General features: G+C 42.8%; 2 protein-coding genes across 3 annotated transcripts in view; one reads left to right on the forward strand and one right to left on the reverse strand.

Moving 5' to 3' along the window:
• Positions 1 to 25,939, reverse strand: part of LOC105023799 (copine-5) — a 110,705-nt gene that overhangs the window by 79,019 nt on the left and 5,747 nt on the right. For both annotated transcript variants that reach the window (XM_013136389.4, XM_013136388.4), the window contains exons 2-3: positions 10,035 to 10,075; positions 5,871 to 5,917 (exon numbers count right to left, since the gene is read on the reverse strand). In XM_013136389.4, coding sequence (XP_012991843.1) covers positions 5,871 to 5,917; positions 10,035 to 10,075 — 88 coding nt within the window. The remainder of the gene's footprint in view (positions 1 to 5,870; positions 5,918 to 10,034; positions 10,076 to 25,939) is intronic.
• Positions 18,475 to 21,446, forward strand: LOC114829976. Its single transcript, XM_029116469.2, has 2 exons — positions 18,475 to 19,553; positions 20,080 to 21,446. Exons 1-2 carry the CDS (start codon positions 19,375 to 19,377, stop codon positions 20,540 to 20,542), a joined length of 642 nt encoding a protein of 213 aa, XP_028972302.2. The 5' UTR covers positions 18,475 to 19,374; the 3' UTR covers positions 20,543 to 21,446.

Genomic DNA, 25,939 nt, shown 5'->3' on the forward strand with positions numbered 1-25,939 from the left:
TCAGTCTCTGAGTCACTGACTCAGCCTCTAAGTCTCTGGTTCAGTATCTGAGTCACTGGTTCAGTCTCCATGTCTCTGGTTCAGGCTCTGGGTTACGTGTTCAGTCTCTGAGTCACTGATTCAGTCTCTGAGTCAACGGTTTAGACTCTTCATTACTGATCTGGTTTCCAAGTGTCCAGTTTTCCATTGGCCTTTCGGCTGAAGCCCGGTAATGTTTCCTCTGTGCCTGTGGCCAGGGACACTTTCTTCTCTCATAAATCCAATAGGAGGGAGACTCTGGCTAACCTCCTGGATGTTGCATCATCCCTGTTGAACACATGGCCCGACTGGTAGCTGTGAAAATCCACTCAATTAGCTTTTGGCACTCCCAAACCTCCTTCCTTTCTGCTCAGGGAGATACTGGCACACAAACATTCCCATACCTTGGTTTTTCTATCCTTCTGGGGACCTGAACATAACCAATAAATCCATGTTCAGTATTCCCTAGCCCTAAACCTAACCAGAAATTGCTAAACCTGCAAAAAGTAACCACAATTCTAACACTATGCCCAATTGTAAGTTCTACTCTAAACGTAAAATCACATTTTTCCTTAGAGGTAGGCTGCTGATAAACATTGTGGGGACCGATTGTTGGTCCCCACATGTACTCATAGACCGAGATCACACAGACACGAACCCACCCACACACGCCCACCCGCTGTGGTTAATTTGTTCCCTCAGCTAATTGTGTGCCTCATGAATAATTCATGTTAGAGGGCTGACTGCCGCTTGGAGATGCAGAAACATGAATAAAGGATAGGACAGCAGAAAATGCTACCATAAACTGACATAAATAATTACAGAGTTAGGTCCTGGAAACCTAGAAATATAATGAACAGAGAGGGCTTATTGGGACCTTTAAACGTATTTACTGGTTACATCATTGTTTGTCTTTATTCTTGAAAACCTCAACATGGTGATTATTACAAGTTCCAAAAGGACAGGCTCAAAAGACTCTATGGTTTCCGACGGTGACTTTCACCCTTTAAACGTTATCAGAATTAATTATGGACACAATCATATATTTCCCAAATCTCTTACGAAACCGACTGTCAGAACCAATCAGTTAGGGCTAAAAGCTAAACCAGTGACACACTCACAGCACTCTCTAGAACACATACTGTACTGTTGCTGTAACAATGGCAAGGTGTATATGGGGGTTATTTAGTGTCAGAAAATTGCACTGGCTAAAGTGGTAGAAATGGATCTGAAAGAAGAAAGTGCACCATAGAAGTAAAGGCCAATTTCACAGTAATTTCAAATAATTCTCCCCTATTGTTTCTGTATACCTACACAAGTCCTAAATGTTAAAATGAAATCACTAAATGGTCCATAGTGTGACCATCTCAAAACAATTACATATGCTAACTCAGTATAACAATTCAAGGGCAAATATCTTAAAGATGAGCAGTTTGGATTAGAAGTGTCGTCCCCCTTACTACACACACACACAACAAACACACTGGGCACCCACACTGTTGTAGGGACCTATTAATGCTTCTGTTGTCAGTTATAAGAAGCTAAAAGAACTTCCGTTGTCAGATCTAGGAAACTAGAAGAGCTTCTGTTGTCAGTTGTAGGAAACTAGAAGAGCTTCTGTTGTCAGAAAATCCCATTACAGGTTAAATGCCATATTCCCTTCTATCCAGGCCAAGTTAGATTGAGCTTGAAACATTTTTTTGCCTGAGAGGATGGGAATGGGAATCATTTTAATATTTGTTACAAACTTTTAAATTAATTGACCACGACCAATGCTGGCCATGGCGCATACATAGCCTCCACATGTTTGTAATCAGGGTGAAATCCTAAGACCTTGGGCCTGTTCAGGGAGGTTGTGACGGAGCGGGTCAATGACTGTTTGTTACCGTTGTGTTCCTCTGACCTGTATCGGAGGAGACAATTAATTTATGGTCAATTAAAACACCTTGTCTTCCAGGTCGTTAAATCAAAAATATAAAGAGCCTGCGGCTCTTCGGGACCAGGGTTCCTTATGGGTTTTCCAAGGGTTATCTATGGGTTGTCCATGGGTTATCTATGGATTGTCCATAGGTTGGTGGGTTAAATCATGCCTTCATCTGATCTTCAATACATATCGGTCCTATAGCTCTTTCATACTTAAGTTTATGGAGCATCATTCCAACCTCTACTCATGGCAGAGACGGGAGAGGAATATATATTTCAAAGCCAGACAAAGACAGGTGCCACCGCTTGACAAGTAATGCGGGTGGCAGAAAGCCAGAAGCCAACTCAGCTTAAAAACATCCCACCTCAAAACCTTCTCCTTATCCAGGGGAACAGCTCCAACTCTGCCCCTTATCTTCACTATGTGAGGAAATAACAACCGTTGCTGAATTTGTGAGATGACTCTGCACAGGGCGGTCTCTAATGCCGAGCCAGGAGCCCCAGGCTGCCAGAGGGCACCACTGTTCCTTGTCAACCCCGGACAAACCCTCAGTGGCACTCTTACAGGAACTGGATGTTTCCGGTTTTCAGCGTCACAGCATCTTCCACATGGCTTTCCATCCCACTGAAAATCGGATGTGAGAGCTCCGCTTGGTTGTTACCAGCGCCTGCAACGTCAGGTTAATCCTGGGCCCACTCTGTCTGCCATGGGGATCTCAGTGTGGCTGAGCACCTGTCTGCTCCTTCTCTGAATCCAGACGACAAAGTGTTCTGGCAAGCCACTGAGAGACAGAGCTAGATATATAGATATCCCTAATTCCATTTGTCCTGGTTTAACCTGAATTTATTGTGGGTTGGAGGTGTGGGATTAAGGCTCAACACAGCTTCTGCAACATAAAAAAAAGGGAACTGTGGAATTAAATGTCAGACCACGATTCCACACAGTCTTCTCATTAACCTGGCAACATTCAGGAATGAAATGTGAGATGCAGGGTTCTGGTCATACCAGACCTATCTAACTTCAAAACAGCAATCTGCAATCCAAACAATAATAATAATAGGGTAAACAGTCAGGCCCATTCCATAAATATTTTGAATAGCGTGATATTGCTCATATTGTGTCCAAAACCTGAAATAGCATGATGTACGCTGTTGAAGAGCTAACATTGTATTTTTTAAACTGTAATAGTAGTTAAGAATTTAAGCACATCATGAAATACAAGTCAAAATAGTTCTGGCTTTTTCAACACCGACTAAGAATAATAGCACTTTCAGAGTTACATACAACTGTTCCAAAACTACTGGCAAAACTCTGTACTTTTTAGCTAATTCTAATGTGGCCTTTCTGTTTCTGGTGCTTTTGTGCTACGGCTCTCAATGAGTTACTCTTTTCTTTAAGCATCCAAATCGCTGGCTTTTCTTTCATAGACAGCTCCCTAATTTTCATCTTGTATTATGCCTACAGACACCAAACTCAGACTCCAAAGGCAAAAACAAATAATGGAACTGAGACTCTACATACACAGCTCTTTTATGTGTGAACATTCAATGCAACTGGAAACACCTGATCAATTAGAAGCACCAATATGCCAAATGTACCAATACTTATGGAAGGCACTGAAGGTCTCGCATGGAATCATCCAAAGGCACCGCTGAGGAAAGAGAGCTGACGGTTCACAACAGTTGATAGACTGGAGACAGCAGATGGTTGAGTTCAACTCTCTTCAAATAGAAGAGAGTTGACAGTGGAGTTCAGCTAATACATTTGACAGCTTCTACCAAATATGGAGACGAAGCTGATTTCCTACTCCTACAGAAGTCTTAGACCGTGCAGTTTCTACACCCACAGAAGTCTCACAGATAAGAGACTCCTTACCCTCACAGAACACTGATCAGAGCACAGTTTCTACTTGTGCAGAAAGGGAATACATGCCTATAACTGGTAAGGACAGCTCAGAAAGGACACGCCATACTCCTACAGAAAGACTAGTAATAGACAGGACATTTCCTCCTACAGAGGGGGACAGATGAGAATTCTTCTGATGACGATCCCCATTAGCTTTGACATTAGCAACAACTACTCTTGCTTGGGTCCTTTTTGTCTGCAGCTCTTATGTCTTTCTTCTCATGGATTCCAACCTGTGCCAATTGCTTATTTGTTTTTTAGGAGAGCAGAATACAATAAAAAAAGATTACTTCTCCAGCAAAACATTTTTTTTTTTATAGCAGAATCCCTCTAAGGTCCCACTCAGACAGGGGACTAAAGAAGACTGTGAATGCAGAGGTGAATTCCTCCCACAGAGAGAGTAATGTGATTTCAAGCCGCTGGTGCACTTTGAGACAGTGCGGAAAGGACAGCTCAGGCCATATCTACTAACTCAAAACAAGGTGGAGGTGGATGGGGACACTCGATGAGAAAATGGCCTTCACCAACGCTTAGCTTTATCAACTCTACACAGCTTGACTCGTTGCCTTGCAAAGCCAGTCCGCCCCGAGGCAAACAGGCTCCATATCTCTTTAAAAACAAAAGGTTTAGTGGCAGTTGCACTCTGAGCTCATTAGCTGTTAGCGGGTGGTATGTCACTGGATTGTGACAGAGGAAGAAAGGAACACAGATGGAAAAACAGACAGGAAGAGAGTGGGAGAGGGGAAGAAAGAGAAGAAACTGCGAATGAGAGCGAATGAGGGCTAAATATGTTTTGCTTTTTATGGTGCCTCAGTACGTCCCTGTTACCTGCGTCAAAGATACATTTAATAATTGGTTCATTGCACCGCACAAGCTGCTCCAATTAGCTTTAGCATAGCTAAAGTATTCAAAATACGACGTCATACCACCTGAACCCAGGTCTACCTTCTGTACGGAGCATTGACCTACTCCAGGTAAAGACGTCTAATGAAACTCTGTGGCCCAACTTGGGACCGTTCTCTCCAGGGTTAAGGCCAGGTCCCAGCACACACGTTCTGACGCCAATGCTAACCTTCAGTGATGTGTGTAGCAATTTCACTCAGGGCTAATAACACTTAGGGCTAAACCAAATCAACAATTTTTAAAAACCAATCAAACCAATGAGGTAGAAACTGAGCTGCACTTCTTAACCTATCAAATCAACATTAATCTTAGAGACACATAGTGTATATTCCTCAGAAAACAAGGACCCAAAAACAAGAAATACTCTATTAGTATATATTGTTCATTGTAGACATGTGTTCCACTGTTTATTTTTTTATGCTTTGCAATTTGTGCTTATTATCACACAGAAAGCACAACATCTTGTACTCCCACCAACCTGCTTTGCAAGCCCAGGTGCAGCCAGCACAGTGAGTTTCATTCGTACATAGCCTGTTTTATTCAAATTTGGGTAATCGAAACTGCAGTATGCCAGTGCTTCCAATGCTAAGTTCTTGTGCGTATAATAGACCTGTACAAGTGTGTTTCAGTACACCTGGTAATGTGTGTTTATTTTTGTACATAGGTAATAATAACATTTTAAACACCTCTGATTTATTTACATTCTATAGATGCTGCAGTCATGTAGATGACCAGAAGTTGATCAGGGGCTAATATTTAATATCCAGTATTTAATGCAAACAATGTTGCCGATATTATCTCATCAAATGCACTACCCTAAATATGAATCAGCTGGTTAATGTCATCCTGCGTCAAAAAACTATTTGGTGACATGAAAATGATAACAAAGGGTTTAGATACAAATGATTAGAGATGGTATCAAGTTAAACAATGCACTTTAGACCAAATCAAGACCCCAGTAGCTCAACAGCACCAAAATGAATGTTCAAAACGGTATTGTGAGGAAACAAGCAAGCCGTTAATATTTGCCATGCATAGAAAAAACAGTTTTCATTTTATTAAGAGAGCAACAGACAAATGGAGAAGAAAAAGGGAGAAAGTCTATTTTTCTACTTCTTACCTCTCGCCACTGTTTGGTCTCCACACCCTGAGTGTACAACACCACCACTGAGGAGACACACAGGGACAGAAAGACACAGAAAGAAAGACAGAGAGAAAAACAGACAGAAAGCGAAACAGAGAAAGACCGACAGAGACAAAGAAGAACAGACAGAGAGAGAAAGAGATGGCAAGAAAGAGTTAGGAAGAAAGAGACAGAAAGAGACATACAGAAAGAGACATACAGACAGAGACATACAGAAAGAGAGACGGGGACAAGAAAGAGACAAGGAGACAGACAGACGAAAAAGAGAAAAAAAGGAAGAAACAAGTGATGAAAACAGATTACCAATGGCTGTGACATTGCATCAGTTCATAAATCCAATGCTCTTTCTCTCATCCCATTCAACAATACCATGATTCATTTTGCACCATCACGACAAGTCGGAACAGCATCCAATAATCAGATCCAGGTATTCGTCCCCACAGGTGAGAGATTACATACATTAACAAGCCACCAGCAGATTAACAAGCCACCAGCAGTGTAATGGGGATTTAGAAATACATCCTCTGAAGTCCTGCACTCCCGTAAAACTCTCTTTGTATTCCTCATTTATATATATGGACACAGTACCAGTCAAAGGTTTGCACGCAGATACTAATAACACACATGGAATCATATAGTAAACCAATCAAAATACACATATATTTAAGATTTTTCAAAGATAACACCCTTTGCCTTTATGACAGCTGTGCGAACTTTGCATTCTCTCAACCAGCTTCATGCATTTCAATTAAAAGGGATAGTTTGTCGAAAGTTCAGTTACGAAGAGATATTCCAGAAGGCACATAGGCATTTTTTCAAACTACCCATTATTCAGCTCTGTTTCAGTCTGTAATTAGCGTTATTAGCATTGTCCAAATTTGTATGATGCTGACTGAGATAGAGCTGAATAATGGATTGTGCCTGAAGGACAAACTCTGGGTAACAGGACTGTCACCGAAATATTATTTTTCTACGAACTATCCCTTTAACAGGTGGGCCTTGTTAAATTGTGGAATTTATTTCCGTCTTTATTGGTTTGAGCCAATCAGTTGTGTTTTGACAATGTAGGACCAGTATACAGAGGACCATCATTGTCCTCTGTACTGTAGTAGTCCATATTATGGCAAGAACAGCTCAAATAAGCAAAGAGAAACAACAGTCCACTATTCATTTAAGATGGTCAATAAATCTGGAACATTTCAAGAACTTTTAAAAAGTATCTTTAAACTGTCTCTCACAATGACCGCCACAGGAAAGGAAGACCCAGAGAAACCTCTGCTGAACAGCATGGGTTCTTCAGAGTCACCAGCCTCAAAAATTTGCAATTATCCGCACCTCAAATTGCAGCCCAAGTAAACAGACATCTTGACATTGACTGTTCAGAAGAGACAGCGTAAATCATGCCTTCAAGGTTGAATTGCTGCAAAGAAACCACTACTGAACGACATCAATAACAAGAGACTGGCATGGGCCAAGAAACACGAAAAATAGAAATTATATCGGTGGAAACCTGAAGCCTGGAGGAGGTTTTGATGGTGTGGGGGTGTTTTGCTGGTCACACCGTGGGTGATTAATTTACAATTCAAGGCACAATCAACCTGCACGACAACTACAGCATTCTGCAGCACTATTTTTTTTAAACAGGAAAAAACACACATCCAGTTTGTGTATTGGCTATTTCACCAAGACCTCAATCCACTGGAGATGGTTTGGGATCAGATGGACCACAGACTGAAGGAAAAGCAGTGGAGAATGGTTGAGAGAATGCCAGGAGTGTGCAAAGCTGTCATCAAGGCAAAGGGTGGCTACTTTGAAGAATCTAAAATCTAAATGTTTTTTGGTTACTACATGATTCCACTAGTGTATTTCATAGTTTTGATGTCTAATATACACCAATCCGCCAAAAAGATGGCATTGGCCCCTTTTAGCAGGATAATGCACCCTGCCACAAAGCAAGAATGGTCCAGGAATGGTTTGAGGAACACAACAACGAGTTCAAGGTGTTGACTTGGCCTCAAAATTCCCCAGATCTTAGTCCAATCGAGCATCTGTTTGATGTGCTGGACAATCAAGTCTGATCCATGGAGGCCCCACCTCACAACTTACAGGACTTAAAGAATCTGCTGTTAAAGTCTTGTTGCCAGATACCACAGCACACCTTCAGAGGTCTAGTGGAGTTCATGCCTCGACGGGTCAGGGCTATTTTGGCGGCAAAAGTGGGACCTACACAATATATACAGGTGCTGGTCATAAAATTAGAATATCATCAAAAAGTTGATTTATTTCAGTAATTCCATTCAAAAAGTGAAACTTGTATATTATATTCATTCATTACAAAAATACTGATATATTTCAAATGTTTATTTGTTGGCCAACTGAAAAGTATGAACATGAAAAGTATGAGCATGTACAGCACTCCATACTTAGTTGGGGCTCCTTTTGCCTGAATTACTGCAGCAATGCGGCGTGGCATGGAGTCGATCAGTCTGTGGCACTGCTCAGGTGTTGAGAGGCCAGGGTGCTCTGATAGTGGCCTTCAGCTCTTCTGCATTGTTGGGTCTGGCATATCGCATCTTCCTCTTCACAATACCCCATAGATTTTCTATAGGGTTAAGGTCAGGCCAGTTTGCTGGCCAATTAAGAACAGGGATACCATGGTCCTTAAACCAGGTACTGGTAGCTTTGGCACTGTGTGCAGGTGCCAAGTCCTGTTGGAAAATGAAATCTGCATGTCCGTAAAGTTGGTCAGCAGCAGGAAGCATGAAGTGCTCTAAAACTTCCTGGTAGACGGCTGCGTTGACCTTGGACCTCAGAAAACACAGTGGACCAACACCAGCAGATGACATGGCACCCCAAACCATCACTGACTGTGGAAACTTTACACTGGACTTCAAGCACTCTGGGCTCTGGTATAAACTAGTGCACTCTGGGCTCTGGTATAAACTAGTGCACTCTGGGCTCTGGTATAAACTAGTGCACTCTGGGCTCTGGTATAAACTAGTGCACTCTGGGCTCTGGTATAAACTAGTGCACTCTGGGCTCTGATATAAACTAGTGCACTCTGGGCTCTGGTATAAACTAGTGCACTCTGGGCTCTGGTATAAACTAGTGCACTCTGGGCTCTGGTATAAACTAGTGCACTCTGGGCTCTGATATAAACTAGTGCACTCTGGGCTCTGGTATAAACTTGGGCACTCTGGGCTCTGGTATAAACTAGTGCACACAAGTTATTGTACAAACTAGTGCACTATTAATGAATAGGGTGCCATTTGGGATGAAGTGCCTACATTTATAAAATGACTCCTTGGAGAAACAACTAGTCTAGGTTGTCTCCTCTCCTCTCCCCTCGATCCTCACCGATCTGCAGCAGCTGTACTCTAAAGAAACCCATTTGTATTCAGTCTGGGTCGTGTGTGATCTGTAGCTGCATTGCATTAAGATACTGTCTTTTACTGTAGCCAATGCTGAGTAGAAGATCTGTCACATTACTGTGCAAATGAGATGCCGTTACTGAGGGAACACTTTGAAATGGCAGAGTCAAATAACTCACGGCTGAGCTGGCATAGATAAAGTGGGGGAAAGTGTGAGAGTAGGAAGAACAAGAGAGTGACATGGAGGTGATGCAAAACGGAGCATTTTGAGTTGAGAAATTTGGTGGAATTTTTTCCACATTCCTTTGGAGAGTGCATTGATTTGATCTTTATTATTTGCACATTATTAATATTAGAAGCCAAGAGTTAATACAAATTAAAAGGTGAACTATCACAAAAAATATGTTGTTGTTTTTGTACATGTGTAATCAGATGTTTTAGGCTTAGCTATAGTGAAAACAAATGTATCCAGCCCTTTATTGCCCCTAGTGGTACAATTCTGTCATTGACATTCACAATGTTATGGTGCTCTATTTTCAAATCAAGAGAGGGGTTGAGGTGACAGCAAGACAAGAAGTGCCCTCAATTCTCTCTGTAAGAACTAATATGAATCTCTGCAGCACTCGAAACATTTCTACTCCCCACACAACTTTTCACCTGAATGTATTTCTGAACATATGATTGTGAAGGTTAGAGGCTGATATTAGACAGAGCTAGCCTTTAAAGGCTTGTGATAAATGCGAGACCCCTGTCAAATAAAAGTACTTACATGGATCAGACTTGGAGAACGTGTCTCTATCCAGCAGATCCCTGAAAGAGAAGAGATGAAAATATTTTTTTATTCATTAGAAAGGCACCCAAGACTGTCCCTTTGTAAGGTCAGAACAGATCATGATGAGGTCATAAGAGGTCATAGGCTGGTCAAAAGAGGTCATAAGGAACTCGTAGCCACTTTAGTGCACTACCTTGACCAGAGACCCCCCCCCCTAAGTAAAACACTATGTAGGGAACAGGGTTATTACACTCGTATTACATGGTTATTATGAGCTATTACGTTATTCCCCATCCTATTTAGCATTTGATAACACTGACTGACTGGCTGGTATGTTGGCAATAGACAATGAATCTCCTGGTGGCTCCTAAAGCCCTGAGGGCAGTGAATGAATTGCGAGAATTCTGTCCACCGCATCTTTGCCAAACGGCCCGGTCCGGCAGTGAAGTGTTACAGGCTTTGCTTTGTATGATGAGGTGGCCCACTGTGCACTCTGTGGAGCCAGTTTCACTCCAGCGTGAGCATGGTTGATCGTTGGATAATGGGGTTTGCAACTCGCTGGGGTTCTGAGGCAGATTGTTTGTCCTGTTGTAACTGGTCATAGCCCCCCCCCCCAAAACCAACCCACGCTGGGTCCCGTGTGACTCAGTCGATTGAGCGCATTGCTCAAAACTGCAGGGTTATGGGATTTATTCCCCCTGGGAGTTGAGCCCATAACTCTGGGGAGGGAGAGGACACAAAGCTGTGGCTTGAGGCCGTTGCGGACAGCAGCACAAAGCCACCAAAAGGAGTCGTCCCCGATTAACCGCTCAGAATCGCCCGACCACAAGTAGTCAATGTACATTTGGCACAACAGCATGGAGGTACACAATTGGAGACGGGCAGGAACTGAGCACATAAAAGGGTACGCCCAGATATACACTTTGGTCTTTGGAAATTATTTGGCGTGCGTTTCATTTCTCTTGAGCCGTGTAACCTCACTTGACACCCAACCCACCGCCTGGCCTCGGTGTGGCCCAAGTACATTGCAAACGGGGGTGAGGGGGGGCTTAAATGGTGGGGCAAAACATGTCTCATGTGAGTGTCGATAAAATGCTGTTGTGTCGGAGCTGAGCAGTCTCTGATTTTATTATTGTAGTCAATAGAGTCAATAAAGGAATGTGCTGTAACGGTGTCACTGGAATCGCTCAACATCCCCTAAAGGCAGGTTCTACGAATAGATACAAGACCCTCTGAATCAGGCAGGCAACCACTCTATTCATGGACCATGTATTTGATGTGGGTTCAATGAAAAGTCATCCATTACTGGTCAAGTTGGAAGGGCAACTATGTTTGTGTATCGCTGTGTGTGTGTGTGTGTGTGTGTGTGAAAGAGAGAGGAAAGAGAGAGGTTTGAGAGTATGTGTCAGAGTTTCTGAGTGTACTCGTTTTTACATAAGTGTCCAAAAGTATTGGCACCCTGGCACATTATTCAAATGATGCAGCATTTCTTCAAGAGAACTGTTGAAATGTTAACATCTTCTGGCAAACACACATATTTCATTCTTTTGCAGACGAAAAAACAATGGCTTCTGTTTCTTCACACTGCCAGTAACAGAGGTGCAGTAAGCCCATCCATGGTTGTTGGGAGTGCTTGATTGCAGTTATTTTTTTTACCAAAGGCGGTGCTACAAAATATTGAACGTAGGAGGTTGATCATTTTGGGGGTTCGGGGAGGACTAGTTACAGCAGGACACACAATCTGCCTTAAAACCCCAGCGAGTTTCAAACCCCATTACCCAGAGATCGACCCCGCTTACGCTGGAGTGAAACGAGTATCCACAGATCACACAAGGCAAAGCCCCGTAACACTTCACTGTCGGACCGGGCCGGGTTTGGCTCGCTGCGGTGGGCAAATCTAGTTGCCGGACCCTCCCAATCTGTTCGAGGACATTTAGCTGGTCCTCACTTGCATGAACAACTTTTTAAGGCTTGGGATTAAGCTCAGTGTTAGGTTTAAGATTAGCGGCTAGAGAAAATAAGATTTAAAAAAAATCTTTATTTAAATACATTTCAGTCAACAAAAAAGTCCTCTCAACTGCAGTAAAGCAAGGGCGTGCATTGTTCCGTTACCCAGTGGCTGACCTGACTACAGGTAAAATGTCGCCGTCGCTGAAATGATCATTTCCAAAACGCACAAACACAAACACCTCGGCACCACCCACCTGGCTCCACTCTGTCGTTCTGTCTTCCGTTACCATCAACCAATTAGGCTGTCTGTCACCTTCTCCCCGTATGTCTAAACGGTATGTACAGAGGCGCGGAGCTCAAGCCCCATTTCCTCCTGTCACTCCACTAATTAGTGGGCTGAGTTGTGGGCGTGCGAGTTTAATGTTATTGTGTTGCGAACATCTGTTCCATCTACCTGATGACGCTGCTTTAATTGTGTTCGAAATAGAAGGGGTAATATGAACACTCAGGCTGGGGTTTTAAATAGCCCCCCTGTCGCCTATAAAGTGCTCTGCTTTGGACCGGGGCCCATTCCACGGCTGTGAGTGCACTATCTCCAGGAAATTGCATGTCATTGTGGGATATAGCCGTAGGCTATTTGAAATGGGCTCCCTGTCCCAATGCAATGATTTTCGCAGTGTGGTCCTCGGATAACAGGGCTAATGAAGCCGATGTCCGAGAGCTTCCTCCTCCGGAAGTCTGTCCGCCGCCGCGCGCGCGTACGCTGATCCGGTGATCCAGTGATCCTGCGCCGTGCGACGCGAACCTGCCCTCCTTGAAAACGTCCATAACCCCATTTGAGCAGAATAGTGTTTATATGTCTGAGGGTGGGTTCAGAGGCGTGGCTAGGATCACAATACATTCTGGGCTTAGCCCCGCCCACGCCCCGCCCGGGACAGAAAGTACAGTGTTTTACATGTACCCAGGGTCAAATGTTGATGTACACGCTAGCGGCCCACACATCTACATTGTCATAATGCACGATCGGATTTACAGATGAATAGATCAGGGGCTATTTTATATTATTATTATGTTTGGTCAATTTGAGATCCGTGGCTATTCAGAAAAGAACTGGGGCTATAGCCCCGGACGCCCCAGGCCTAACGACACCACTGGGGGGGATCATTTCAGGATCTGGGTGAAGTCTAAGGGGTTTTGGTGGGAACTCGTCCATTTGGGCGTGGTGATCATGTCATGGTTGTTCACCTTTGAATGCCATGCTAATTGTCCCGTTTTTGCAGACGCCTTAACCAAATTCTGTGTCTTAGGGGAGAGGTGTTATAATGTTTATATCCGTGTTGACATGAGCGCCTGTTTATGGAACTGCATGCTCATTTGAACACAACACTGCTCTAAAATCAAGGTGTTTCCTCTGATCACTTTCAGTCAAACGTGACGGATCTCATTATGTTGCATTAGGCTCATTGAACAAAGCCAGCTCCTATTATAACTGAAACATTGATAATGAGCCGGAGGGAATATATTATGAGATACATTATCTGCCGGGGAAATCTGAAGTGACTAATTAAATAAGAAAATCCCTAACACTGCTAGGTTTGTTTCATTCAACACTGATTGCAGGGTGAATAGAATCCGAGTCATTAGCTATGCATGACTTAGATTAATATGGGAGGTGGTGCATATTTAAATTATTTTACCAGGGATGAATACACCGGCCCCATATGAATACCTTATGGGATGACCTGCAGCTGGTTCCATGCTCTAACGTTTGCCCTCTCTGACCGATCGGTCCGCGTAACTAATTGCAACCTATTTCTGAAAGTGCACTTCTTTGGGCACATGGCCCTGGTCACAGCTAATGAACGACACATGGAATAGGGTAGCATTTGGGATGCCATGTGCCACCTAAACAACATGCAAAGCAAGATTTATCCAAAGTTGCCCCTGTAAAATGTCATGTATTTTATAGCTTCACAATAAGCACCGTCTTGAAACATCCTCTGTCCACTTCCCCTCCTTGCTGGGATATTAATGAAGAATTGGCCAATTAAAGTAGCCAGACATCCCTGTTAGTGTGAAAATAACTGCTAGATTCATGCATACATACTGACGATGTACACCAGGACTCTCTGGAGATGGTCTCCACACTCTGTAATTACACTAACAAGAATTTATGATGCCTTTACGAGACTGTTGTAAAAAACTAAATATACTGTATATATATATATATATATATATATATATATATATATATATACACACACAGTATATATATATATATATATATATATATATATATATATATTCTATTTAACCAGGTAAGCTGATTAAGAACCAATTCTTATTTGCAATGATGACCAGGTCAAAGGCATAACAATCGCAGGACAACACTCCTACATTACACATGTGTACAATGGAAAAGCCATACAGCATGTTGTGATGGTACAATGAGACGCTGACTCAATGCAGTGTTTATGTAGCAGTGGATCCGATATTGACATTCATTATTATTCCCTCCAATAGCAGTGTTTGATTATCTCTTCCCACCACCCCTGCCGAGGCCAAGACCCAGAAATTGAGTATTTTGCAATTGCACGGATTCTTAATTAGTTCTGGTTCCATGTACACTATGTCAATAGCAATAAGTAAATAAGTTGTTGTCCCCTCCCCTGTGGAAATATCAAAGGACAAATACTGATTTATCCAAAGCACCGGAACTAATGATGCTGGTTATCTGACACATGCTATCATGACGGCTCTACAGTACCAATGATGTTTATGTAGCCTGTCAACTAGAGGTCACTCTTCATTTCCAGCATTCCCTTCACACTAACGCTGCTCCCCAGGAGATATCAGAAGCGTAATTGGCCACTCTAACACGGAACCTCTATTTTAGTGAGGCTGATTTGGAGAGGATTCCGCCAGGCCAAATCAGTGACGCTTTTGATTATGTGTCCATTATCTCGTCAGCCCTAGTGAAGTCACATGACTGATGTTGTTAAAGGAAAGTATAAAATAAAAAAAACATTAAAGGAAGATCTGCAGGGTTAAACATAAAGAACAGGAAGAGAGTAAGAGAGACCAAGAGAGAGTGGAGCAGAATGATATGTAGAGACTAAGAGGGCAAGAAAGACACAGAGATACATTTCAATTGAGGGAGAGACAGGGAAGGAGAAAGACAAAGACAGATGGAGAGACAGGGAGAGAGAGACTGAGCAAGATGACAATTGAGGGATAAAGACGATTAGAGAGGATGTTGCATTGCTGTACATCTACAATATTCTGTCCTAACATCAAACCCTGTCCTAATCTCTGACCCTCTCCTCACCTCTGACCCTCTCTTCATACTTTCCTCTCTCTCCAGTTTGTTCCCCTGGGCTGTGATGAAGGAACATTATTTACAACTAAGGTAAGAGGGCGAAAGAAAAATAAGTTCTACACAATAGACCGAATGGCCAGACATCACTGAGTCATAGTGTGAGAGGAGTAGAAGAATGAAGGCTGGAGGTTGTCTGACTCATTTCACAACCTCAGGTCTTCTTACCCTCACCTTGGTCATTTTATTTTTAAATATTCAGCTGTCGTCCCGCCGGCTACAATCTAGTCAAACTCATTTGTAGACGTGTTCAAGGAAACTCCTTCGTGAATCATTTAAAATCTGCAGAACTCCAGGCAATAATCCATACTCTGTTTATATGCTAAGTTAAAGGGGAGGTTAACCCCAAATCCAGAAACTCCATTGATTCTAAACACTGAAACTAGTTCGGTTAAGTCTGCACTCACCCCTTCTCTATTGCCATTTGCTACACATAAGCAGTAGAAGGTTGGCTTGGAAACCACGTGTTCCATGTCCAACTGTCACTAAACATCTGCTGTCTCTGAAGCATGTGCTGTCTTCCGTCCTGGATTTAAATGAGTTCAGTCGTCAATTGAACACACAAGGTCAAAACGCACATTTATTTTTTTTTTTTTTTGGTAAGTCATTTAGCAGACACTTATCTGGAGCCACTTACAGGTGTAAATCAGGGTAACTGCCTTGATCAAGCACGGAATGACAAATTGTTCGCCTTGCCGTCTCGAGGATTAAATCTAGGTTGTGGTTAATAGTCAGACGTTATAAGCACTAGACAAACTATTGCCCTCAAAATGGAAAACTGTTGTCCCTGGCAGGGCTCGAACCATTTACTTCTAAATTAAGGGAGGACTAGAGGAAGAAAGAGATGGAGGTGCATATTCCATTAAGTCTCTCCACAGGTATGCTGATCGCTTGGGGAGTCTCTAGATTTGGGGTAAACTACTCTGTCTTCTATCACTGTCCACCTGGACATCACCTTCGAGACTCTGCCCACAAAATGGCACCCTCCTCTGTGTACATAAAATGAGTGTAAGATAAAGGCAATGAGTTTGGTCTCTGCTTCCTTCATCAGCCATAGCTGAGTCTATGACCTTTTCAGGACGGTGGCGTCAGGTGATTTTCCCTCCCTCTGTTTAATTATTCCATCCTTCAATGGCTCCATCCCCTGGTCCCGCAATGGAGCTACTTGCAGTACAACAGCCGACAGCCAACACCACAGATGAACGCTGGCTGCGGATTCTCCCTCTACTGGGAGCACGTAGTCCTGCGAGCACACACAGACACGCACACACCTCGTCTCATCAGCCCAGCCCTGGTCTGTCGTTCGGTCTCCCGTTTAGCTTAATCCCTCCCGATTCCCTTCAGAGCGGCTCTGCAATTCCCTGTGTGCTTGTGTGACTCAAGTCCTCAAACGGGAATCAGACCGGCTGCTAATTGCCCACTGTTCCCCCTGGGAGATGAAGCGGAAATGTAGCTCCTTGGCTGCTTCTCAAACCACACCCTACTCCCTTCATCCATGTACGCCAAAGGGTTTTAACCCAGTGCATCATGGGGAGGAGGACTCAACCACTGATCAACGCAGAGGAGACAGGGTGAGGATGAGGGAGGGAGGAGGCAGAAAAGGAGAGAAGGAGGATAAAGGACGGGGATAGAAGAGGAGCAGAAGATAGGAAGCGAGAGTTGAAGGGAGGGAGCATGAGGAGGAGAAAGATCGGCCGATGGATATGTCTATTTGAACCTCCACTTTCCACTTGGGTTATTGGGAATTCACGCCAATTTCACCATGTCTGTCTCTCCATCTTGTCAGCTCCGGCTAAACACACTGTCAGCCTGACACATTTGGAGTGGAATCTATTGATGTGTACACACACACACACACAAACCCAAGCAGGCAGAGCACACACATACACACACTTATACCCAAGCTTGTACAAGAAGGCGCTCATACATCTCAGGTGTTTTGAGGCATCTTGCAAATATATAGTAACACGACAAAGGTCTTTATCTGGGCAACGTGCCGTCGCTAAGAACAGCTCTTGGCCACGGTATAATGGCATTATACCAAACACTGTTAGCCTTTTTTTTTTTTTTGCCTAAATAAACCACGGGGAAGAGCTGTATTACGGCACTCAGCCTTGTGGTTTAAACATGCACAAAATCGGAACGTACGCAACACGGTTAAATTGTACGACGGGAAACCTACAGACTCTGTGCCAACAAAACTCAGAGCTTTGACCCTTCAGCTAGTCACGTCAGCGGTCAAGACAGCGGTCAAGACAGCGTCCGAAGGCGCGATGCGATGCTCACCGAACCAGTCGCAACCTTACATGTCATCACGGATAAGGCTCCCTGTCTGCCGTGAGTCACATAAACAGTCTGTCACTGTCTCCCAACCGCCAACCAGCGTTGGGAGCCTTAGCTCAGACCATCACATCGAAGGAGCACACTCTTGAGGTAGGACATGAGAGGCTGGCCTGGGTCAAGTTCTCTGGTTCATATATAATGGGGTGTCCTTAGCAATGAATATCATAATAATAACGATAATAGGTGCCATTTCGCAATAGCTTACAAACCTGTGTACTGACTTTTTACTTATGGGTGATCCTGTGACTTGAATCCACAACCCTCTTTTTGCACCAGTTTTTACTGAATTAGCTTCAGCGGTGGATGATCTTTTGTGGTTGTTAGGGGCATAACCTGTTAATTACTCTGTAACAGGGACAGGCTATGAGATGGGACCCAACAACATGAGACCCAACCCAACAACATGAGACCCAACCCAACAACATGAGACGGGACCCCAGCAATGTGGGACAGGACCCATCAATACGAGACACCACCGAAGAATATGAGACAACACTCAACAATAATGGACAGAACAAAATTGGGACGGAACAATATTCCCTCTAAGCGCCGCATGTAAGTGGCTGCAGAGGAAATGCTAATGTGCGCGACAACAGAAAATAACCTACATACCTGAGTTTGCACTATGATTTGCACTATAAGAGAAAGATAAATGTCATTGTTCTTGTCAACATAGCATCCGAACACTTTTTCAAAACAAGAAACCATAACAACTAATCTAATTTTGCAAGATACAGCTCTGGAGAAAATTAAGAGACCACTCCTAATTTTTCTTAACCTGAACCATACCGGCGTCCCGTCTACGGGACGGTTCATACTCATTTGCGGCATGTGGTAAAAACTGCGACGATTCGTAAAATATATTTTTTTTTGTCATAGGCATGTCTTATATCGCCAGAAAGCTTGGAATCTCGTTAAACTAATTATAATATGCAATTTAAAAAAGCTATTACGACGACCAAACACGGTGCAATTGTTTCAGGACAGTCAACAAAAACAAAATACTTTACTGTAGGCACTCGGTTTCATTTTTCATGTATCACGGAAAATTTTGTACTTACATTACTGAACCTCCGCAGATTTCTTATCCCTCTGTTCCCAGAGAGGACGGGAAGCATATTTTTGCTTGGTAAAATCCGTTTTAATTTTCATAGTATCCATGCGTCACAGAATGAAAAATGACTCGATCAACATGCAACCAAACTATTCATGCTATCCAGACCGTAACACAAGTATTTTCCCCGTGACATTTGGTATGTCTGTAATGATTAGACACTCAGGAAGATAACTAGCCTTATTCCGAGATTCTACACAGCGAATTGGCTGCGCAATACCTCAGTAAACCCTAGTAGCGCGCCTCACGTTACGCACCAATAAGATGGACCAAGACAAACTTGAAGGACAATATCTTCCTCCAATGACGACCAATTAATTTGAAACATAGCTAGCTAGATAGCCAATGAGCTGGCCTTTCTTGTGATGTGGGAATGTGCACTGTGGGAAGAATGGGCTGGAATCTAGAGGTGTGCTCAACCAGACACCCCTGCATCATTTCGAATTGAGAGAGCATCAGAGCGCGCTAGTATTTTCGTTACGCACATTGTTGCTAGTACTTAGTAGTTACTTCTTCTTGTTATTTCGATCATTTTAAACATTTCGAATTTGAACATGGCTCCTAAAAGTGGGAAAGCGAAATCCAAGACCAAGTACACATACTTGGAGGAGATTTTTGAGGAGATTCAGCGAGAGAGTGACCGAGAGCTAGACAAGGACTCTCTTAGTGAACTAAGTTTTGATTCTGGCGAGGAAGAATTGTTCTTGGAAGGAAAGGATCCCGTTTTAGATTGGTGAGTAAAATAAATTATTGTTCTTTATATGTATGTTCATATGTATGTGTGTACGTGTATATGCTTGTGTACACCTGAAAAATATTTTTATTTGGGTAGTAAGTGTAGTAATATGTATATATTACAAATATACAATTACAGTACAAATAAACACATACACAAATATATATTTCAGCTAAACTTTCATATAAAAAGTTATATAAATACAGATTGAAAGAACTGTTCTTTGTCCTGTGCTATATGTGAGCGTCTTGTTTTGTCTGGGGTTTTTTCCGTCCTGTTTTGGGCCCAGTTGTAAAAGAGATCTTAGTCTCAGTCTGCATGCCTTGTTGAAATAAAGTTTAAATTAGAATATATATATATATATATATATATATATATATATATATATATATATATATATACACACACACACACACACACACATTTGTTATATGGCTATAACATGTTGTTGTCCCAATATATAATTGTAGTATTTGTCCCCATATGTAATTCTAGTCAAATCTAAATTTTATTTTTTTAACAGTGGAAGCGACTCAGACTCGGATGATCTCTGGGAGCCGGCTGCAAAGAGACAACCACAATCAAGCAGTCCTGCCCTCACTACTTCAGGAGCATCTACATCTGCCATTGTTTCTGGGTCTACAACAAGCACACCTTTTGTCTCCAAAATCACTCCAGGTCCGATGTCATCCACACCTACCCCCGTCCGGCCATCCAGAGGTGTGAAGAGACCAGCCCAGAGACAAAGACGGGCCAGTGCACCAGCTGACACCCCCACTGAGGGAGAGGACCGTTGGCACACAGTACTGGAGGAGGATGTGGAGCCACGTCCACCCACATTCAGGCCTAAAAGGCAGCCTGGACCTCAGCTGGACATGACTGGGACATACAGCCCCCTCCATCTGTTCCAGCTGTTTATTACTACCTCTGTTCTTGCGACGCTGGTGTCGAACACCAACAAGTATGGGACTAAAAAGCAAGCTTGAAAAAAAGAGGCATGGAAGACCATTTCCATCAATGACATGTACTCCTACATATCACTGGTCATTTACATGGGGATTGTGCTCCTCTAGCATTCCTGCCTCCTCTAGCACTCCTGCCCCAGGACCTGCCTCCAGTGGTGCGCACATACCAAAGTATCTGGTTGCAGACCTGAATGTGCCTCAAGGCCAAAAGGGTACAGTTGGAAGGCGCCGTTGTACCCTGTGCCATAAAAAGTCACCTATTACCTGCACAACTTGTGGTGTCACCCTGTGCTTTACAACAGAAAGATACTTTTATGGTACTTGGCATCAGCAGCATAACATTATGTAGAGGGTTGACTTGGGTGATCTGGACCCTCAATGTGTACAAAGTTTTTTTTTCACTTTTTGTTTGCTGTGGTTTGCTGTTTGCACTTTTGACATTAGATCAGTGTTGGCTTCTAACTTAGCCCTTATTGTAAATCGTTCACTTATTTTGGGGGGCATTGGATCAGCGTTCTCGTTGGGCCTCCTGTCAGTACCTTTATGAAGAGAAACCAATGATCCACCATGTATGACATTTCTGGGAGTGTGTAAACCTTATTTGTTATTACACTTGTATTTTTGAATAATCTCTGTTGTCATATGCTTGGAATTTAATCATTTATCCAATTTGGCCACTTGGGTAGATTTGGGGACACTCGGGAAGGACACTTGGGAGTCCTCTTACAGAATATTCTGCAGCTCTATGGTCATTCAATGTAGCTGCCTAAAACTTTACCTACAGTCTCCTGCCTTCTAAGGGACACTACTTGAAGTGTCTCCAGCCTCCTATCTCAATGCATGGCCTTCCCACTGCATTTCAAACATGATGATAAAAATAAAAAAAATAAAAAACGTATGTTTTTGGTTTGTTTTATCTTCTGCCAAATCTATTGTGTTATACTTTCCTGCATTAATTTATAATTCCTGCAAACTACAGAGTGTCTCCTTTCAAATGGTACCAAATAAATGTTTCTACTATACTCAGGTCATGAGCTACAAGCATTTAGATTTGGGTACATCATTTTAGGCGGAAATTGACTTTATTTGCACCTAAGATAACAGGTTAAATCAGCATCTCTACATGTATGGCAGCCATTCCATTCCAGACTCTGTTCAATTTCAACACAAACACACCTCATTTTACTTAATGAGGTACTGATTAGGTGATTACCTGAACCAAATCTAAATTAATGAGGAAAAATATAAAAACCACTGCTGTGGTCATCACCATCCTCTTGCAATAGGACCAGCTGGATGGCAAAAACAGTGCAAGTAGTACCTCAAATGTCATTTGAATTAAAAAAAACTATTCAGCATGAAAAGTTTTGAGTGAGGAAAAGAAGGGTTCAATTCTGGCTTTACTGGCAGAGGGATACAGTGAGCGTCAGGTTGCTTCAATCCTGAAAATGTCAAAGACGGCGGTTCATAAGAACAAGGTCAAGCAACAGACATTGGGGACAACAAAGCTTCAGACTGGCAGAGGGCAAAAATGACTGTCCACTGACTGAGATGACATCAACTCATTTGAATGTCACTCAACAACCGTAGGATGACATCAAGTGACCTACAAAAAGAATGGCAAACAGCAGCTGGGGTGAAGTGCATGGCGAGGACGGTTCAAAACAGGCTCTTAGGACAGAGGTTCCCAAACTTTTTTGGAAAAATTATATAATCGTTATTTTTTTATTTGAGGCTATGAGAGTCAATTTTAAAACAATCTCCCACTTCCCCATTTCCAAATCAGGTAAGCCCACATGGGGTCGCAACCCCTAGTTTGGGAACCTCTGTCCTAGGGGCAGGGTCGTGCAAAGCTAGAAAAAAGCCCTTCATCACTGAGAAGCAAAGAAGAGCCAGGCTGAAGTTTGCAAAAGACTGTAAGGATTGGACCGTAGAGGAACGGAGTAAGGTAATCGTCTCTGACAAGTCAGATTTTCAGCTATGCCCAACACCTGGTCATCAAATGGTTAGGATGCATGAATCAAGCCAAGTACAAGGTTATCCTGGAAGCACACCTGCTTCCTTCTGCTCAGGACAATGCTCCATGCCACACAATCAAGGTGTTGATGGAGGACAACTAGATCAAGACCCTGTCATCGCCAGCCCAATCTCCAGACCTGAACCCCATTGAAAACATCTAGAATTTGATCAAGAGGAAGATGGATGGTCACAAGCCATCAAACAAAGCTGAGCTACTTGAATTTTTGTGCCTGGAGTGGCATAAAGTCACCCAACAGCAACGTGACAGACTGGTGGAGAGCATGCCAAGACTCATGAAAGCTGTGATAAAAAATTTGGGTTATTCCACCAAATATTTTTTTTTTTTTAACTATTCCTAAGTTAAAACATTAGTATTTTGTTGTTGAAAAATTATTATTAATTTGTTTTGTTTGCATTATGTGAGGTCTGAAAACAATGCATCTTTTTTTGGGTTATTTTGACCAGTTGTTATTTTCCACAAATAAATCCTCCAAATGACAATCTTTTTATTTGGAATTTGGGAGTACTGATATCAGTAGTTTATAGAATTAAACATAACTGTTTTATTTTATAATTTTACTCAAAACACATACCTATGCCATTGAACAGTTAAATAGATATGCACTTGATGTCACTATCCAAAAATTGAACTGTTATTTGAATTGTGGTTTTGAAATTGTGGTATTTGAAAAGTGGTGGGCCACTTTAGAAACAGACCAAGTTAGGGATGTGCATTGGACAAGTTTTTACTATCCGAATAGTATGTGTTATTATTCAAATAATTATTCAAAGGAATTTTTCACAGCAATACCGCGGAAAGGAGGAACAGACGCACCTTTTCTGATTGTCTATCCCGCAATACCAGCTAGCTAAATTCGTCTCAAAAACTCCTCTTCTATAGAGAGGAGCGCATTTTTCAGCGCCTCACGCCAGCTTGGCGCTGCCAGGTATCCTACACTGTCACATGACTCCATTGAGGTGAAATTTCGGTAGCCGAATTTCGTTTTTAAAACGCGTGCCATTAGATTCCACAGCCTAACTTTACGTAGGGTATTGTTGCCAAATATTTTTTCCGCATATAATATTAATTCAGCAAATATTTTCCATCTTCCCTTGAATTAGTTAACTTTTATCCACAGTAGGCTATGCTGTGTATATTGCGTCATTCTGATTGACTGGGCCCCACCACACTACTACCACTTCGTCGATCGTAAACAAAAAACGCGTGTGATGGAGTGGATGTTATAAAAAGAAAAACACGTAAGAAATGTAAAGATTTGAGATTGGAATTTTTTGTTTGTAAGGCCCTCTTAATAGGCTAAATTAATGCTCAGCTATCTATAATTGCCTATTGGCTATTGTCTGAAACTGTAAGATCAAGTGGGTACAGCCTCAGTGTTCTCTGTAACAGCACACCGGATGTTGCACTCTATCTTCACTACATTATCGTTTGTGCTCAGGAGACCAGACATTTGCTCAGTAACCCAAGAAATTAGAGGGAACATTGGAGCGCCCAACATTGTGTGACACGACCGAATAACGCTGTCCTCAGCTGTTTTGTTGGTTCTAGATGAGGCAGTAACGCTTTCAAAAACAGCGACCCTTCCAAAGTTGTTGTTTCATCCAAACTATCTTTTTCAGTTGTGTTGGAGGGTTCATGCATAATTATCTACTCCATCAACCTATGAGACCCATCATAGCACCGTTTTTACATTCCAAATATTTGGAGAATAGTTTATCTCTCTCCCTCTCTCATCTCTTTCTCTCTCTCTCTGTCTCTCTCCTCTCTCGCTCTCTCTCTGTCTTTCTGTGTCTCTCTGTCTCTCATCCCTTTCTCTCCATTTAGCCATAACTGATGCAACTCATCAGATCCACTCTGCACAGTTTTATGCTGACTATGAAGCATGGCCATGTCAGATGACACTGATAACTAGTTTCTCATGACACTTCTTTTCCCCGTTTGTCTTGCAGAGCAGGAAGGAAGATTATTTGGAGCTAAAATCCTGGTTTAAATCACGTTCTATTGAATAGAGGCCCTGACACTATGGTTGAATAAAACACAGCAGATTTAGTGCCGCTGATGTGTTTCCAGGGCAGAGATAGGGCAGAGTGATTACATCCAGATCGAATTCCAATTCCTCCAGCGCCACAAATGTTTTTGACAAATGGAGCAACGGCAGCACACGTCCCCATCACTTGGTCCCGTCATTACTCCTCCACCCACCTCCTCCCAAACCATCCCACATATACCATCATACCTTTCTCCCCTCTTCCTCCCTTGCTCCCTCCATCCATCCTCCTCTAGCCCCGCCCTCTCCCCTCAGTCTCTCTTCTGTTCTCTCGCCTCAACCTCCTTTCTTCTATCCATCGTTTCTCTCCCCTCCCCTCCCCCTCCTCCCGTCCTTTCCAACCCACTGATTCCCCAGAGGCGGAGAGCCTGAGAAGCAGTGAAGCAGCAGGACTGCGGGACAGGTCTCTGTGACCTGACACACACCTGCGCACGCTAAACAACCATTTGTCACAGGTCTATCGGTTGTGACATAAGCTTTGGAATCCTCACTTTCTAAGCACGTACATAAACACACACACACATATTACCACCTTACACGCAAGAGGGATTGACTGGTGTACAACTCATATTTATTTCCTAGTACACAGGCTGACAACGACGGATACACTCTTAGAGTCACAGTGTGATCTAGTATGTCCAATTAGGAGCCTGTAGCTTCGTTTCCATGTCCACTTCAGAAAGAGACTGTCAGAAAGACTTTTCATGTTCCTTCATGTAATACTAATATACATTCAATTGGCAACAGTTGGAAACCAAAGGGAACCAGAGCCCTATCCGTAAAAGGTTTGGCGTGTTTTGAAACGGCTGCCATGGTGATGTAACTCCAACAGCGATCACAACACTGACACATATTGAGCAGTCGGTTGTGACAATTTGAGTTGAGACAATTGTAGACCTGGTTTCGCTAGACCTCTTCTTAGGTTTGAAAACCAATGGAAATAAACAGCACATCCTGGAAATGTGAACATGAAAGTATATGATATACTCTGGTGGCCTTGATGGTTGATGTGATACAGAAAAGCAGCAATGTATTCACTGGATTTGAGAGGAGTGAAAATACAAACCGCAGTAGTTACAAATAATGACTGGTGTCGTGGGGTTTCATCTTTAGAGGGAGTGCAAAAAGGACATGGTGGAAAACATAAACCCTGTTGGTCTTTCAAGGGAGTAAAAAGCACACATAGAAAATTGTCAAATATGACAAATACCGACATTTACCCTTCAGGGGGTCGGTGACATTTTGTCAGGTCTGTTTTTGGTCCATCTCTTCAGCAGTAGAACCAGGCAACACAAACACAGCCTTAATCTCCCAGTAGTTATCTGGAATC

The sequence above is a fragment of the Esox lucius genome, chromosome 12 (genome assembly GCF_011004845.1).
Source record: "Esox lucius isolate fEsoLuc1 chromosome 12, fEsoLuc1.pri, whole genome shotgun sequence".
Classification (NCBI taxonomy): domain Eukaryota; kingdom Metazoa; phylum Chordata; class Actinopteri; order Esociformes; family Esocidae; genus Esox; species Esox lucius.